This window comes from Cibotium barometz, chromosome 44 (assembly GCF_041138505.1).
Source record: "Cibotium barometz isolate CiBa-2024 chromosome 44, ASM4113850v1, whole genome shotgun sequence".
NCBI lineage: Eukaryota > Viridiplantae > Streptophyta > Polypodiopsida > Cyatheales > Cibotiaceae > Cibotium > Cibotium barometz.
The window spans coordinates 43,686,170-43,700,916 of NC_141089.1; the positions used below are offsets into that span (position 1 = coordinate 43,686,170).

General features: G+C 49.2%; 1 protein-coding gene across 4 annotated transcripts in view; it reads left to right on the plus strand.

Moving 5' to 3' along the window:
• Window positions 1-14,747, plus strand: part of LOC147613322 (DNA polymerase delta subunit 1) — a 57,021-nt gene that overhangs the window by 23,101 nt on the left and 19,173 nt on the right. For all 4 annotated transcript variants that reach the window (XM_086782615.1, XM_086782614.1, XM_086782616.1 and 1 more), the window contains 3 exons: window positions 1,685-1,751; window positions 1,856-1,927; window positions 2,060-2,146. In XM_086782615.1, coding sequence (XP_086638741.1) covers window positions 1,685-1,751; window positions 1,856-1,927; window positions 2,060-2,146 — 226 coding nt within the window. The remainder of the gene's footprint in view (window positions 1-1,684; window positions 1,752-1,855; window positions 1,928-2,059; window positions 2,147-14,747) is intronic.

A 14,747-nucleotide genomic window follows, 5' to 3' on the forward strand; every position in this document is an offset into this window, starting at 1 on the left:
AGACCGGCTTAGCCTCGACATCAACTCTTCTATCCCTTTGGAGTGATTGGCATACCCTTGGGAGTTCATGGCACGGACGAGTACACTGCTTGACTCACTTTCTTTATTGGCAGATTGGAGAGGTCAGAGACCCCCTTAGAGGACCTCAGGGGATGCACCTTGTAGAGGGTGAGGGTGATTGGCTTTCATGCACATGAGTGGCACATCGACCCCCCACTGGCCAAGGTGGCCAGAGAGAGACTATGGTGGCTATGGATGTTCGAGGGCCGGCCTTTTTACGAGTTCTTTAGTCGGACCCAAGAGAGTGGACATGGCAGGATCCAGAGGACAGAGAGGAGTCGCTTGGTACCCCCTTCTTTCATAGTCACAAGGGAACGGGAACGTTTTGGGGAACGGATGACTGTTTGGAACGGGAACGAAAAGCTTGAATAAAAGGGAACGGAATCGGGAACGCCACATCATTGCATAAGTGTGTTTATAAATTTACTTTATATATCTGTAAATGCTTTGGAAAGAGGCATAGTAAAGAAAGAACCTCAAACCATCTCAGTAGTGGCCATGATAATGCATAGATGTGTTCTACATGATACATAGTTCACTTATATTTCTTACATGGTCTGCGGTGCCATTTTGGAACGGGAACGGGAACGGCTATCTCTAGTGAACGCGTTCCCCCGTTCCAAGAGCTTGGAACGACGTTCCCTTGTGACTATGCCTTCTTTGCCTACACTGCGCGGTTGGGCCGCAGGATTTAGATGTCAGAGGTGGAAGGCACTCCACAGCAGCAACACATCGGCAATCCCAAGGCCTCTTGCCACATTTTCTTGTAGACTTCTGGATGTAGATATGGGACAGCTTTCGGCTGCGGAAGATCACTCTTTTCTTGTGGGAGCTGGCACACAGGAGCTTAGCAGTTGGCACTTGGTTGGCCATTGTCGGCAGACCAGCATTATGTCTGAGGTGTGGCCATCCCTAGGAGTCTCAGAGTCACTGTCTATGGGATTGTCCAAAGGCCCAGCAGGTTTGGCAGAGGATTCTGCGCGTTTTCACTATGGATCGGGCTCCCGCCCATAGTCAGGTGGGGCATTGTTGCTTGGGCCACGGACGCTGCGATCAGCATGCTGTACGTGGAGGAAGGTGAGGGACTAGCCCTTCAGGTCTCTCACCTTCATATTTCCACTGTGGGAGTTCCAACTCCTCCCATAGGTCGTTGGATCCCAGGCTTTTGCCAGAGAGGAGATTTGCAGTAGTATAGCCGTGTGGCATATATGGAGACCTTGATGCAGCGAAGCCATAGAAGGCACCAGCGGAGTCTATTTGGAGCATGTGGCTCAATATCATTCATACCCTCCGTCGTTGGGGGCAGCTTCAGGGTGGATCAGACTGCATGAGGAAGTGTCGGGAGGCTACATCCTTAAAAAGAACCTTGTACAACCGTCACCCACCCGTTGAAGTAGAGATTCAAAGGTCTCCCATGCTTCCCAAATGCCAGATTTGACCCTGGTAATGAGATTCAAAACTTGCACACAGTAATGAGAATTTTGGTAAGCCTTTCCAAACCTTGTTAGTGCTATGCAACAATAGGATGGCCCATGCTTTATCTGGATTTTGCAGAGGGTATTTTTATAAGATGCACACTGGGTTGTGTGATGTGTTTTGCTAAGCAAGGTCATGTAGTTTACAGGCAATATGGCACAAGGGAGAGCAAAGACATAACAATAGAAGGACGGGTGCAGTTTGATCTTCTCCAGGTGATTTTAATGTTTTGGGGTATTTTTCATCTAAACATCCTTTGTTTTATCAGTGTACTGCTGGAACTGTGCATTTGATTTGGGTAAACATAATCTGTTTCTAGGCTGTGCAACGGGATTACAAACTCAGTTCCTACTCATTGAATTCAGTCTCAGCCCACTTCCTTGGCGAACAGGTAATTGTCTTTGCAGGATTCAAAGATGTTATCACTGTGTAGCTGATTGGAGATTTGCCATCACTGGGCATAGATATAGCAAACTGCTAATTTTTTACATCGTTCAAAATCCCATTGTCTTGTGTGGAACAGAAGGAGGATGTTCACCACTCAATAATCTCTGATCTTCAGAATGGGAATCCAGAAACTCGGAGAAGGTTGGCGGTTTATTGCTTGAAGGTAAGTGGAAGTGTCTGTTGTCTTTTTCTTAGTCTCTAACATAAGAGTGTAGGCACGGTGCAAGGTCTTGATTGAGAAGTTGAAATTTGGCATGATGATGGAACTACAGCTGCGTTACTTCGATTTTTTCTGGATATTTTGATCAAGAGAACCTTAGATCTGAGGGTTACGCAAAGACAGTTTCTGACATCACGGTCCAATTTTTCTGCAGTTTAAACAATCTGTTGAATCTGTGTAGATTGTCATTTGAATATGCCAATTTTTCTGCAGTTTAAACAATCTGTTGAATCTGTGTAGATTGTCATTTGAATATGCCAATACGTTGTGGCTTTCTCGTGCTAATGGTCAACTTGTCTTCTCATATCCCATCAATCCAGTGTGCATAGTTATTGCTGACCTGTTTCTAAATTCCAGAGGCCAGGTGGGAAATTCTAGCAGAGTTGTTTTGCTGCAGGAAAAATTCTGTATTGTTTTGCTCTGCGTCCTACACAGTGCACTGTGCCGTAAATCGTTATTGTTTTCAAGTACTTGGAATACCTTTTTCAAGGCTAAACTGGGTAATGGTTGGCGCCAACCTGGCCAGCACTTGCTAGCTAACCTTCTGCAGAGGTATCTGTGTGCAGTTGCTGCCGGCAGGCTTTTTTGGCAGCCTACAGTTGTGTGCCTTGTAATTCCAACATTCCTGTTTCAGTATCCAATCATTATCTTTTTGTTAGCAAGTCTGTCATCCTCCCACACAATTCATTTATTTTCTTTTGGCTGCCTGCATGCTCTTTGGCTACTGGCTGTAGATTTTGATTCAACATGTTGAGTTCTGGCATGATTTCATTCTCACAGCTTCAATGTGTGCATGCGTGATCTTGGACATGAAATGGTTTTAAAAGTTTAGACCCTTGCCCGACTTAGACATGCATACATTCTTCATCTCGAAGATTGTATCTTGTTTGGTTGTAATCTAGGGGGAAACCGGCATTCTGCATTTTCCTGTTATCTTCTGTGTGCAGGTGACAAGGGAAATCAGGGATACTGCCCATTGTGCTATTCTTTGCTCTCCGGAGATGTTCACACAGGCTAGTAGTGCTATGAGTACTAAGCCTTTATTAAGAGTTGTTCCTTTGGCATAATCTTTCAGCCTTATATCGCGCTATTGTTTAGCTTAAGGGACATGTCATGCAGCACAAGTTCATTGGATGAATCACCAGGATCTATTTCGTGGGCAATAGCTACATCAGGATTGCATTCTACTCGGGGGCAGTGGTGGCAAACAACCACCTGTCGCACAGCTTGATATTGATTTGGGAGGCACATGCGTTCTTTTCCAGATGAGATCACTACGTCTCGTCGCCTGATTCAGACCCTTTGGCTGGCATCACACCAGCTTCTCGGTCAATGTTTGCTCCCTTGGGTTCCCCGAGGAGTACTTGGCATTTCTTCCGGGTTAGCACTCGTCCTTGGCCCTAAATCCTTCCCAAATTGTGCCCTAAACACAGCTGAAAACCAAGGTTAGTCCTACACCAAATAATGAGGTGGTAGGCTAGCTCACCTCCCAACTGTGACCGACATTCCACCAATCTCCCTCGAGCCAAGGCTAGAGCTTCGTGCACAATCCCATAGGCTCGTGTCTAACTTTAGCGTTCCATACTATGAAGCATGCCTGAAAGCCTTCAACACGCCCACCTATGCGGACATGAAAATTTCACATTGTGAAGTTTTGGTCCAAGTTGCAACCAATTGATATCGTGTTAATTCTTTCTATCTTTAGTGGTGTATATGCCCTATCAACTACTTTTTTGTTGTAATAATTCTTTCTATTTGTTATGATCCTTAGTGCTAGGCTTCATTATGGCTTAGTGTGCCTTGTATCTCTAGAGCTCTGATAGAAACTCAATAAACAGACCTTTGTATGCATGTATGCTCTTATATGTGTGCGTGCATGGGGTGTGTGTGTGTGTGGGAGCATATATTGATACCAAGTTCTATACCCACTATTGGGCACTGATGACGTTAGTGGGAATGTCGTAGTATCTAGTCCATACTATGCATGATGGAGTTGATGGTTTATTGTCTTGTGGATGACTACCATGAGGTTATAAATTGCACTTTCTTATAAGGTGAATTTGGGCATGTTCTTGGATTCATCTAGGTGTATCTTTATGTTGTATTAGCGGACATGCGGTTTTCACATTGTGAAGTTTTCGTCCAAGTTGCAACTACTTTTTTGTTGTAATAATTCTTTCTATTTGTAATGATCCTTAGTGTGAGGCTTCATTATGGCTGAGTGTGTCTTTATATCCGGAGCTTTGATAGAAACTTAGTACACAGACCTTTGTATGAATGCATGCTCTTATATGTGTGTGTGCGTGGGGTGTGTGTGTGTGTGGGAGCATAGATTGATACCAAGTTCTACACCCACTATTGGGCATTGATGACGTTAGTGGGGGATGTTGTAGTATCTAGTCCATACTATGCATGATGGAGGTGATGGTTTATTGTCTTTTGGATGACTACCATGAGGTTATAAATTGAACTTTCTTATAAGGTGAATTTGGGCATGTTCTTGGATTCATCTAGGTATATCTTTATGCTATATTAGCGGACATGCGGTTTTCACATTGTGAAGGTTTCATCCAAGTTGCAGCCAGTTGATATTGTGTTAATTCTTTCTATCTTTAGTGGTGTATATGTCCTATCAACTACTTTTTTGTTGTAATAATTCTTTCTATTTGTTATGTCCACAATGGTCCATATTGCATCATTGCCATAGTGTGTACGAGGCAAATCCATGATAAAATTCACGGCTATGCCTTGGCCACGTTACCCTCCTCTTGCCATCAAGCCCTTAGTTGATCAGGCAGCTACAGGGTACTTGCTACAGCCCAATCACATATTAAAACAACGCTCTTCTCATCTCTTTAACACACGACTTAGATGCAATCCTTGAAGCCAACAAATTACCTTGTACAACTTTAGTAGAGCAATTCACTTTTGATAGAAAGAGAAAACAATGAGAGGAATAACTGGGACTCTGACACCTGTGATACCTAGACACACACACCTCTTTAGCCTTTGCATTAGGGTTGCTTTGATACCAACTGCAAAGTCCTTTCCAAAATTTGCCCTAAACACAACTGAAAACTAAGGTTAGTCCTAAATCAAATCATGAGGTGGTAGGGCTAGCTCACCTTCGGCATCCATTGATCTCTCCCAAGCCAAGGCTAGGGCTTCCTGCACAATCCCATACGCCCATGTCTAACTCCGATGTCCCATGCTACCAAAGCATGTCTGAAAGCCTTCGACATGCCAACCTACGGACTTGTCATGTGCGTGGTATGAGCATGTTTGCCCTCCTAGTCCAAGCCAGACCTTTAGATGAACAACTGAAGGTGCTATGCGTGGCTTGAATGGGCCTTCATAGCTGCGCCTTATAACAGGTTGCCGTCGGATGGCGTGTACCTAGCCACCCCGTGGTTGGCCTGTGCGCAAGTCTTGGCTGGCCACCTTAGGGCTGGTCAAACCACCTTTATGGCTGGCTGCCCTTCATGCACACAAACCTGCCTTATCCGATTGCCCCTTTTTTTGGGCGCATCACAACCCACATAGGCCTAGCACGCTTGCTTTCCTTGTCTATCATCACAAGGGTAAATTCAGGTTGTGCAAGGAGATGCCTTAGGCCGTCGTGGCTTCCCCGTACCAAGGGTGTCAAAAGGGTGATTTTTCTCCTTTTCTTCGACCTTTGCACATCCATGCAGGGTCCCATAGGTTTCCACAGTCCATGCCCAAGGATTATTTGACCTAGAACCGAAACCCTAACGAGGTATCATAGACCCGACATCATCGTATGCATTGCATGATTTCGATGGATTGTGGCTAGTGAGTCACCACCCAACCATAGGTCAAGTGCCTCGAACCACCCTTGAGCCCGAGGTGTGATTACCGTGAGCTTGCTTGGTACCAATGGCCCCAACCTAGCATCCCATACCACTAGGCCGAACCACCCACCTTGTTGCTCCATGGTCACGAGATCCTGCATGCTTCCTTGGTAGCCCTAGCCCACTGTGTGACTACTTGACCTCTTGTCTAATAAGTGACTCCAAGGTCACTTATATGGGAATAACCCGGCTATTATTGGCCCTTGCTTTATTTACAAATTTTATTGCTTTCTTTATAAGCTCTTAGCCGTTATTAACACTATGCTATTAATTATAAGCTCTTAGCCAATCTAGACCTCTTTTTGCTAGCGCCCTTAGCCCCCGTGTGAAATCTCCAGGTCCCCACTAATCCTAATCTTGGATTAGCACACGACCCTAGCCCTAACCCTAGGCTTGTTGGGATGTAACAAGTGGTAGCCTCAACCACCATCATGTCCAAAGCTTGGCCTCAGTGCCGCCAATGCTAGTGCTACCTCCCCCCCGGCCTACAACAGATGGCCCACACCCCAAAGCAATTGTCACTTAAGAGAACAATTTCGAGTTGTTAGCCGTGGAGATCCTCGTGGACCCACCCTAAGATTTGCCTCCCTAGGATCCCCCCTCGCCCTCGAGGTCCCCAAACCCACCCCCACATCGTGCAACGAGCCGGCCCCCATTCCTCCATCTCACCGCCTCTCTGAGGAGCTGGACCCGCCTCCTCACTCAGATCCGGAGACATCTTAGCCTCCCCCCCTAGAATGCTCCTTCCACGATTGGACAGCCTCCCCCCTTCCCCTCCTTCTTCCCCAGGCTTTCCCCCCCTCCCCCCCCCCCCCCCCCCTTTTAGCACAGAAGAGGGAAGCTCGATCTTTCTCTATGAGGGCTATGTTGCCACCCCCCACTAGAGATCCTTTTAGAGTTTCTTCAACCCCGTGGAGACTCGGATCTTGTGCTCCCCCGTCACCAGGTTTGCCTTAGTTTCACCAGGGCTCCCCCTTCTCTACATGGGGTTCCCGGTGGAGTGTGACTTCTTCCACTGGATTCCAGCAGAGGCACGAGAATTCTCAAGGATCATGCTTCCCTTCGGGTTTGCATTGTCACGTACCACCCCGGTCCCACTCTTGTCAATGTTACAGTAGTGGGTTTGTTCCCCCCCCCCCCCCCCCCAGGAAAAAGATCCTTCAATTAGTTAAAGAAAAACAGCCGCAAAGGGCTAAGTACAACCATGATGGGCTAAATACAACCTCACCTCATATAAGGGTGGGAGACAAATGATCAAAGGGAAAGAGATGCTTCTCCTCCGGCTGGCCGCTCTGTGAGGAGAAGGCTATCTCATATAGGGGGAGGAGGGGGAAACAACAATACAGGTGGTCTGTAATGCCAAATGGGGTCACCGCCTCTATCCGTGAGGAAAGGGCCTGGCCTCCAAAGTCTCAAGAAGGCTTCCTGCCGCTTCTGCATGCGGTCAGAACCTCCTTGTAGCTTCCCCCACTGATCGTGGAGGGTGTGAATGATGTCAAGCCATATGCTCCTGATGGTCTCAGCTGGCGGAGTGTAGGTGCCCTCGATGGCCTCCCTACATCTAGCACGCTAGATGTGCCAGGCGGCTCTGCTATTGCAAATCTCCCGTCGTTGGCGTGAGCCTGGTCGCCAGACACTTGCCGGTGGGGCTTGAGGACCCAAAGGACTGCCGGGGTAGTAGCCCAGATCTACCATTTTAGGGCACGCGTGCTCCACCTAGGAGGAGCTTACTTTCCACATCAGAGGCTAGGACACCTCACAGCTCCTGGAGTTTGGTCAGATGCCTCACAGTCTTGCCTTCTATTGCATACCTTGAGGGTTCTGAGATTAAACCTCTGCCATTGTGCCGCAACATTTGAGGAATCCTGCCTTTCCTTGGGTTTGGATCAAATGACACTTTTTTTTTTTTGGGGTGAGTGGTGCACCTACACCAGCTTGGAGGCCAGTAGTAGACAGTTTTCAGTGGATCCCTCCAGGCACCTGAGTACGCTACCTTGGGTGTCAGGTGGGGCTTGATATCACGGTGAAGCAGCAGATCGCCCCCGCTCTTGTCAGAATATGCAGCGGAGATGATGACCAAATCTGGGAACACAAGAGCAAAAGCAAAAACGCAGGTAGAAAAACAGCACAAGAGAGAGACAGATGTAGGCGTGTAACTCTGCTCTATATACACAAGAAGATCCCGAGATATGATACAAATGAGGTATGGGGGCTGGGGTCCTATATATACCTCCCATAGAGGGCAGTCGGCCAGCAGAAGGAATGCCCACGACTGATGAAAAGACCCACGACTGCATAAATGCAGTCGGCCAGCAAAACAGGTGCCCACGACTGATCAAATCCAGTCGGCCAGCAGCCCTGAAGCCCACGATTGATGTAGATCCAGTCGGCCAGCAATAGGGTGCTCCTGGCATCACCTGGCAGCCCTTCCAAGCCTTAGAAAAAATGGGAAAAATAGGGGAAAAATGCGGAGAGTGGGGAAAAATGGGAAAACACCTCATAAGGGCGGGCACACCCACAACAAAGGCCCTGGTGTATAAAACTGGGCAGGAGATGACTTCTAACACCCCCTCTCAGCTCATGGCTGTGTGACCAACCACTGGGAGCTGGGGTGCCGCCTGAGCAAATCCTGAGAGCGACTTCGTGAAGAGGTCCACCGTACTGTCCTCCGTCGAACAGAACTCCAGCAAGATGTCATCAGCAACAATCTGTTCACGAACAAAGTGTCTCTGGATGACCATGGGTTCCTCCAGTGGAAGCCCAAACCTGCAATGTAACCTCCTCCTGCTCCGTAAAACTGCTCCTGGGGCATAAGTAGATCTCCTCGTGTCCGGATCTCCTCCCCAAACCGAGTCACTCCAACGGTGGAGTCGGACTCCATCCAACAATCCCCCTCTTGTGTACAAGAGTCCATGATCCTTCGCATGCTGCAGAAACCACAGGAAACGCAATCCTGCCTCACAAAGAGACATCTGCAACCAAGAGCTCAACTGCCTCATCAGGAAGCTCCCGTCCAATCCGGTGTCCATCAACCAGATCCATGAACCATACAGCTTCTGAATCACAGAGACATCACACTGCTCACAAGGATCAACACCTGTTACGGTGCACAAACAAGTCCTGGAAACCTGATGAAACCTGTCAACCACCCCCTCTGAATCCGGAACCACAAAGCCTGGAGTAACCACCTCCTTCTGCAAGTAAGCACCTGTCACCTGCCTGGCTTTCCGAAAGGTCCCCGTGGAAAGAACATCCTCAACTACTGGAAGTTCTATGTCCCGAACACGACGAGACATCAGAGCATAAGTGACCTGTTCAGCTTCCTTTGACTCACGAACACAAGAACTACCAACCTCAGTACTGGAAAGTTCCTGCCAACTGCTGCTATCTACTTGCAAGCTATCCACCATCTGGTCTCGGAAAGCCCGCATCTGCAGCATATCCACACCTGAGTAGCTATTACCACACTGCCACTCATCACAATCTCGAGGACCTGGGAGAGAGAGTGCTGAAAGCCTGTAGACTCCATTCTCCACTCCACCTTCCCAAACCACTTGGCCTGTTGCTTTGTCCCGGAGAGCAACAAAATGCTCATCAAACTCCACCCGTACGCCAGTCTTGCAAACCTGATGCACTGACAACAGATGAAAACCAAGTGCCGGAACATACAACACCTGGGAGGAATGCTTCCCTCCTCTGCCATCGGGAACTATCTCCATCCTGCCCTCACTGTGAACTGGGATAGTGGACGTATCCCAGTAAGAATATGACCAGAAAGCCTGCAGAGATCCTGTAAACCAGAACGGGAAGGAGTCATGTGCCTGGAAGCACCACTATCGAGAATCCACTCCCGAGTATCCGTTGCGGAGAGTCCTCCAATCTCCTCCCTGCCTGAAGAAAATGAAGCATCGGTGTCCATCACCTCCAGGTGCACAAAAGCCGGAGTCTTCATGATTGCTGAGGAGTCTTCACCCTTCTCGGTCTTCCGCTTGGGACACTGCCTCCAGTAGTGGCCTTTCTCGCCACAATCATTACAGGTCCTCTCTGCCTTTAGCTTCTCGCGGTCAGCGTCGGACATCTTCTCAGAAGACTTCTCCGATGAAGCCTTCCCTTTGCTCGAGTTACGGCCTTTCGACCGTTGGCCAGTAAAGGCCTCCGAACCTCCACCCTGAGGAGGGTTCGTAAATCGTTCCTCCTGGTCCAGGACCATGGGCACAAGCTCCTCCCACGTGATGGTGCTGAGCCTGCCACTGGTAATTAACGACGAGTAAAATGCTGAGTACGAAGAGGGCAAATGTGACAGCAACATTATGGCCATGTCCTCTGACGATATCTCCTTCCCAGCTTGGAGAACTTCCTGCTGAAGAGCCTGCAGCTTGTTAATATGCTCCTGCATCGTCGATGACTTTGCAGGGCTCATAACCCGCATCTGTACTTCCAAGGAAATCCTCTTCATGGGCGATACCCTGTTGTAAAGTGAGGCCAAATGCTGCCATATACCTCTGGCCAGCGTCATGTGCTTTACATGATTGATTACCTGTGGTGTGCAGTTGAGGAAAATAAACGAACGGACCCTGGCGTTGACGCGATCCCACATCTGCGTCTGGGCCTCCCGGTCCTTTCGGGTTGACGGTAACTCCCCTTCCTCTACTTCCGGCCGTGGAACACCAACAACGACGAAATCGGCGAGATCGTAGGACTCCAGAACGGATTCCATCATCGCCTTCCATATGCCGTAGTTGCTCCCGTCCAACTGACGGTCCACCGGAAACGTGGGGAGTGTCGGGATCTTCACATGTCTCTCGGCCATCTCAAACAAATCTGCCATTGCGGGGATGTTCTCTGAAAAGGGTGGGTGGGCGGGAACAAAGAAGAACTGATACCTGCAAGTGGCTGTCCAGCAAATCAGCCCGCCTTCCTCTTGCTTCTCCTCTTCCCGATCAGCCCAAAACAGTCCACCAATCAGCCACAAAACAGTCCCCCTCTTGCTCACACAAATCCCAAGACCTATCTAGAGCCTAGGGCTCTGATACCATGTCAGAATATGCAGCGGAGATGATGACCAAATCTGGGAACACAAGAGCAAAAGCAAAAACGCAGGTAGAAAAACAGCACAAGAGAGAGACTGATGTAGGCGTGTAACTCTGCTCTATATACACAAGAAGATCCCGAGATATGATACAAATGAGGTATGGGGGCTGGGGTCCTATATATACCTCCCATAGAGGGCAGTCGGCCAGCAGAAGGAATGCCCACGACTGATGAAAAGACCCACGACTGCATAAATGCAGTCGGCCAGCAAAACAGGTGCCCACGACTGATCAAATCCAGTCGGCCAGCAGCCCTGAAGCCCACGATTGATGTAGATCCAGTCGGCCAGCAATAGGGTGCTCCTGGCATCACCTGGCAGCCCTCCCAAGCCTTAGAAAAAATGGGAAAAATAGGGGAAAAATGCGGAGAGTGGGGAAAAATGGGAAAACACCTCATAAGGGCGGGCACACCCACAACAAAGGCCCTGGTGTATAAAACTGGGCAGGAGATGACTTCTAACAGCTCCTGCTGAGCATTTGGGGGAAACTTCTCAATTTGAGCATAGCCCGCCTTTCCCTTGTTGGCTGGGCCGTAGTGGCCAATCAGGTCCTCCTCACCGTCCATGTGGTGCTTCCACCTCCTGGGCCTTCCATGGTTCTTGCAATAGCCAAGGGCAATGGCTGATCCGGAACTTTCTTTGGTCAGGAGGAAATGACAAGCCCGCAAGGGCAAGGTGGCCTGGTGCATACTAGTTCTGCCATGGGACCAGGGCGGTGTTGACCTCATAGACCTTGCAGTCCAGAGCAGAGCCCTTCTGGGCAAGCTGATAGTCCACAGTCTCCAGTCCGTGGAAGGATTTTCTGGAGCCACATTTCATCCGGTTCCCATCACGCGGTGGCCCTCCGACTCTAGATGTGGGATGGTTCTTCTCTGTGGCTCCCCTGAGAGAGCTCAGTACTTTCTTTGCTGACAGATTTGCCGCCAGCCTCTTCCACACCTCTGCCCAGCTCTGATTCAGGCTGCCCCGCCCACCGAGAGTGCCAGCACATCGCCTGGAACCCTCTTCCGTTTGGGGCCCGATCCCATTACTCTTGGGGTAGACTTTGCTCTGGTCCAGCCCAGACTTGGGGGACTTGGTGGCGCTTTCATCGCAATCCCGAGCAGACCCTGCTGGGTTTGCATGGTGCCTCCATCATGTGCCATGACATTGACTGAGCCATCTGATTGGCCACCCTGCGACCTGCGCCCCCCCCCCCCCTCCCTCCCCGATGACTCTTGGATGGCTTCTTTCAGGAGGACGGGTTGCTCTTGCTTCTCGCCTTGGTGGGAGGCTTCCCATTGATCACCATGGAGGCTGGCAGGTCCCAGGGCAGTCACATCTGCTTACAGCAGTTCTTCGATGGTACTGCCCCCACTCCCCTTCAGAGCGTTCGTATTGTGGGCCGACACGGGCGGAATGGACATATTGGCCTTCCACCTCTCGAGGTAATGGGCGTTGCATCGTGGCCCTTAAGGCTTTTTGGGAGAACATACCCCTGGTACATGTTTAGTGGGCCTCGATGAGTGGAGCTGGCATAACCCCACCGCCTCTCTGAGAACCCCCCAATCACATTCTTCGAGTGCTTGGCCCGACTGGGACGGCGGATTCTGCAGCATATCGACGGCACCCCCAAACTCTCCCATCACTGGTAGGCTCAGGGGATCCCAACCACTTTCCTCCAAAATTTTTGGCAGCGTCTCTGGTGCAGCTTTCGCCCCTGCAATGTCTCCTACTTCTTGTGGTTGCTGGCTCACCGGAGCCTTGCAGTGGACACATGGCTGGCAATCTCAAGCGGGCCAGCAGTAGGGTGTCGCAGATGTGACGGCCTTGGTGAGTCCTAACGACTTTGTCTTTGGGATTGCCCGAAGGCCCAGCAGGTTTGGTGGCACATTCTTTGCCTCTTTACCTCCGATCCCATCAATGCCGGACCATTAAAAACTGGGAGGCATCTCATTATCTTCTCGCAATATTTGATGTTTCAATAAGCTGTTACACAAAATAGATAGGCTAAGAAAATGCATATAAAGGTACATAACTCACTAATTGTATATGATGTCATCACTTATGCAAAAAGTTTTGATACGCTCGTATCAGACCATCCAAAAGATTGCAAGTTCAATATGGATAGGCAAGCGCGTAAAACAGACACGTGTTCCACGATATAGTGGAAGACGAGCAAGCCTACGTAGCTCTTTCTCCTCTTGGGAAGCGTATTCCACACGTTGTGTGATTTCTTTTACTCCTTCGTGTTCCGAACCACGATCTTTTGTTCCATCATGTAAGGCATTTATCATGTCATCCATGTCATGTTCTAGAATTTACTTCGAGTCCGCCTAAGTTTCTCGGGTTGTTGGATCAACTCATTTGTGTGGCTACTCTTGTTAGTCTCCATCGTTCAGGCCGGATATCCACTGGTTCGCCATTGTTGAAGCGTGCATTGCCACTAATTAGATGTTCCAATCGCTCCACCGGAAATATTTTTCATTTTTTGTATGATCATTGCAAATTCGTCGACATCGAGCCACTTGGTATTTGCAGAGCGAGTACATGGGCAAGGGGTTTTCTTTTCTAAATCAACCAAATTTGAGGGTGTGGTATCGTCCATGGTTTCCATATTGATTTGCAATGGGAATGAATGCTTATTTTTGGAGGGGGATCCTCCCTTAAGTATTTGTGGAGGGTGGAAGTCGGTGATATGGAATTTGAAATGTCGGGGGTACGCAAGATCTGGAAAGATTTTGAATTTGAATGAAAAGTAGCGATCGTCAAAATAAGCATTGAAAAGGTCGTGGAGATAATCGTGGAAAAGGTCGTCGAAAATACCGTCGAAACTGTGGTCGAAATCAGCGTGGGAATTTTTTTTTTCAACGCTTGTTTACATGTTATTTTTCTCGACGCTTTTTTCAACACTATTTTATGAGGATGATGGAGGCGGCATTTCAAAGGCGTCATTTTCTACAGCCCCCGTGCGACACTGGACCTGGGAGACTGGCAAACACCAGCGCTGGAAGCTCATTTGCGGCTTGGCTGCCTGACACATTTGCGAGCACACTATAGCAAGACCGTTGGAGGTGAGTCCACTTCACGTGTGGAGACCATTTGCGTGATCTGGGCCAGATCTCATTTATACCTTAACGGGATACTTAAAGCATTTGATTAGGGACTTAGTCCGCGTGCCATAGTCACTTGGGACGGAGGGGACGGACCCTTGGAACGGAGGGGGGCGCCATCTCGGGAACACTGTGGGACGGGGACGGACGGACGTCCCTAGTTGGGCATCCCTCACAAGGGACTGCGTTCCGGGTATGAATCCAGGAGGGGACGGTTGTGGGGAACGGCTGCATGGGAACGCCGCAGGTTACTGTGGGCAATGGTCACATTTTTGACCTTTTTTTTGGCCGTTTGGGAGGGACTTTTCATGGGCCTTTAGCTTTGGCCCATAGGCCTTGAGCCTTTGAGGCTTTGGGCCTTGGCCTCTCTTGCCTCTCCCTATAAGAAGACACACACACACACACACACTCCCTCTCACACTTCAAGCTTTAGCTTCGCACGCACACACACTCTCTCTCCCTCAAGCGGCAAGCCTCGAGGGCCAAGGTCT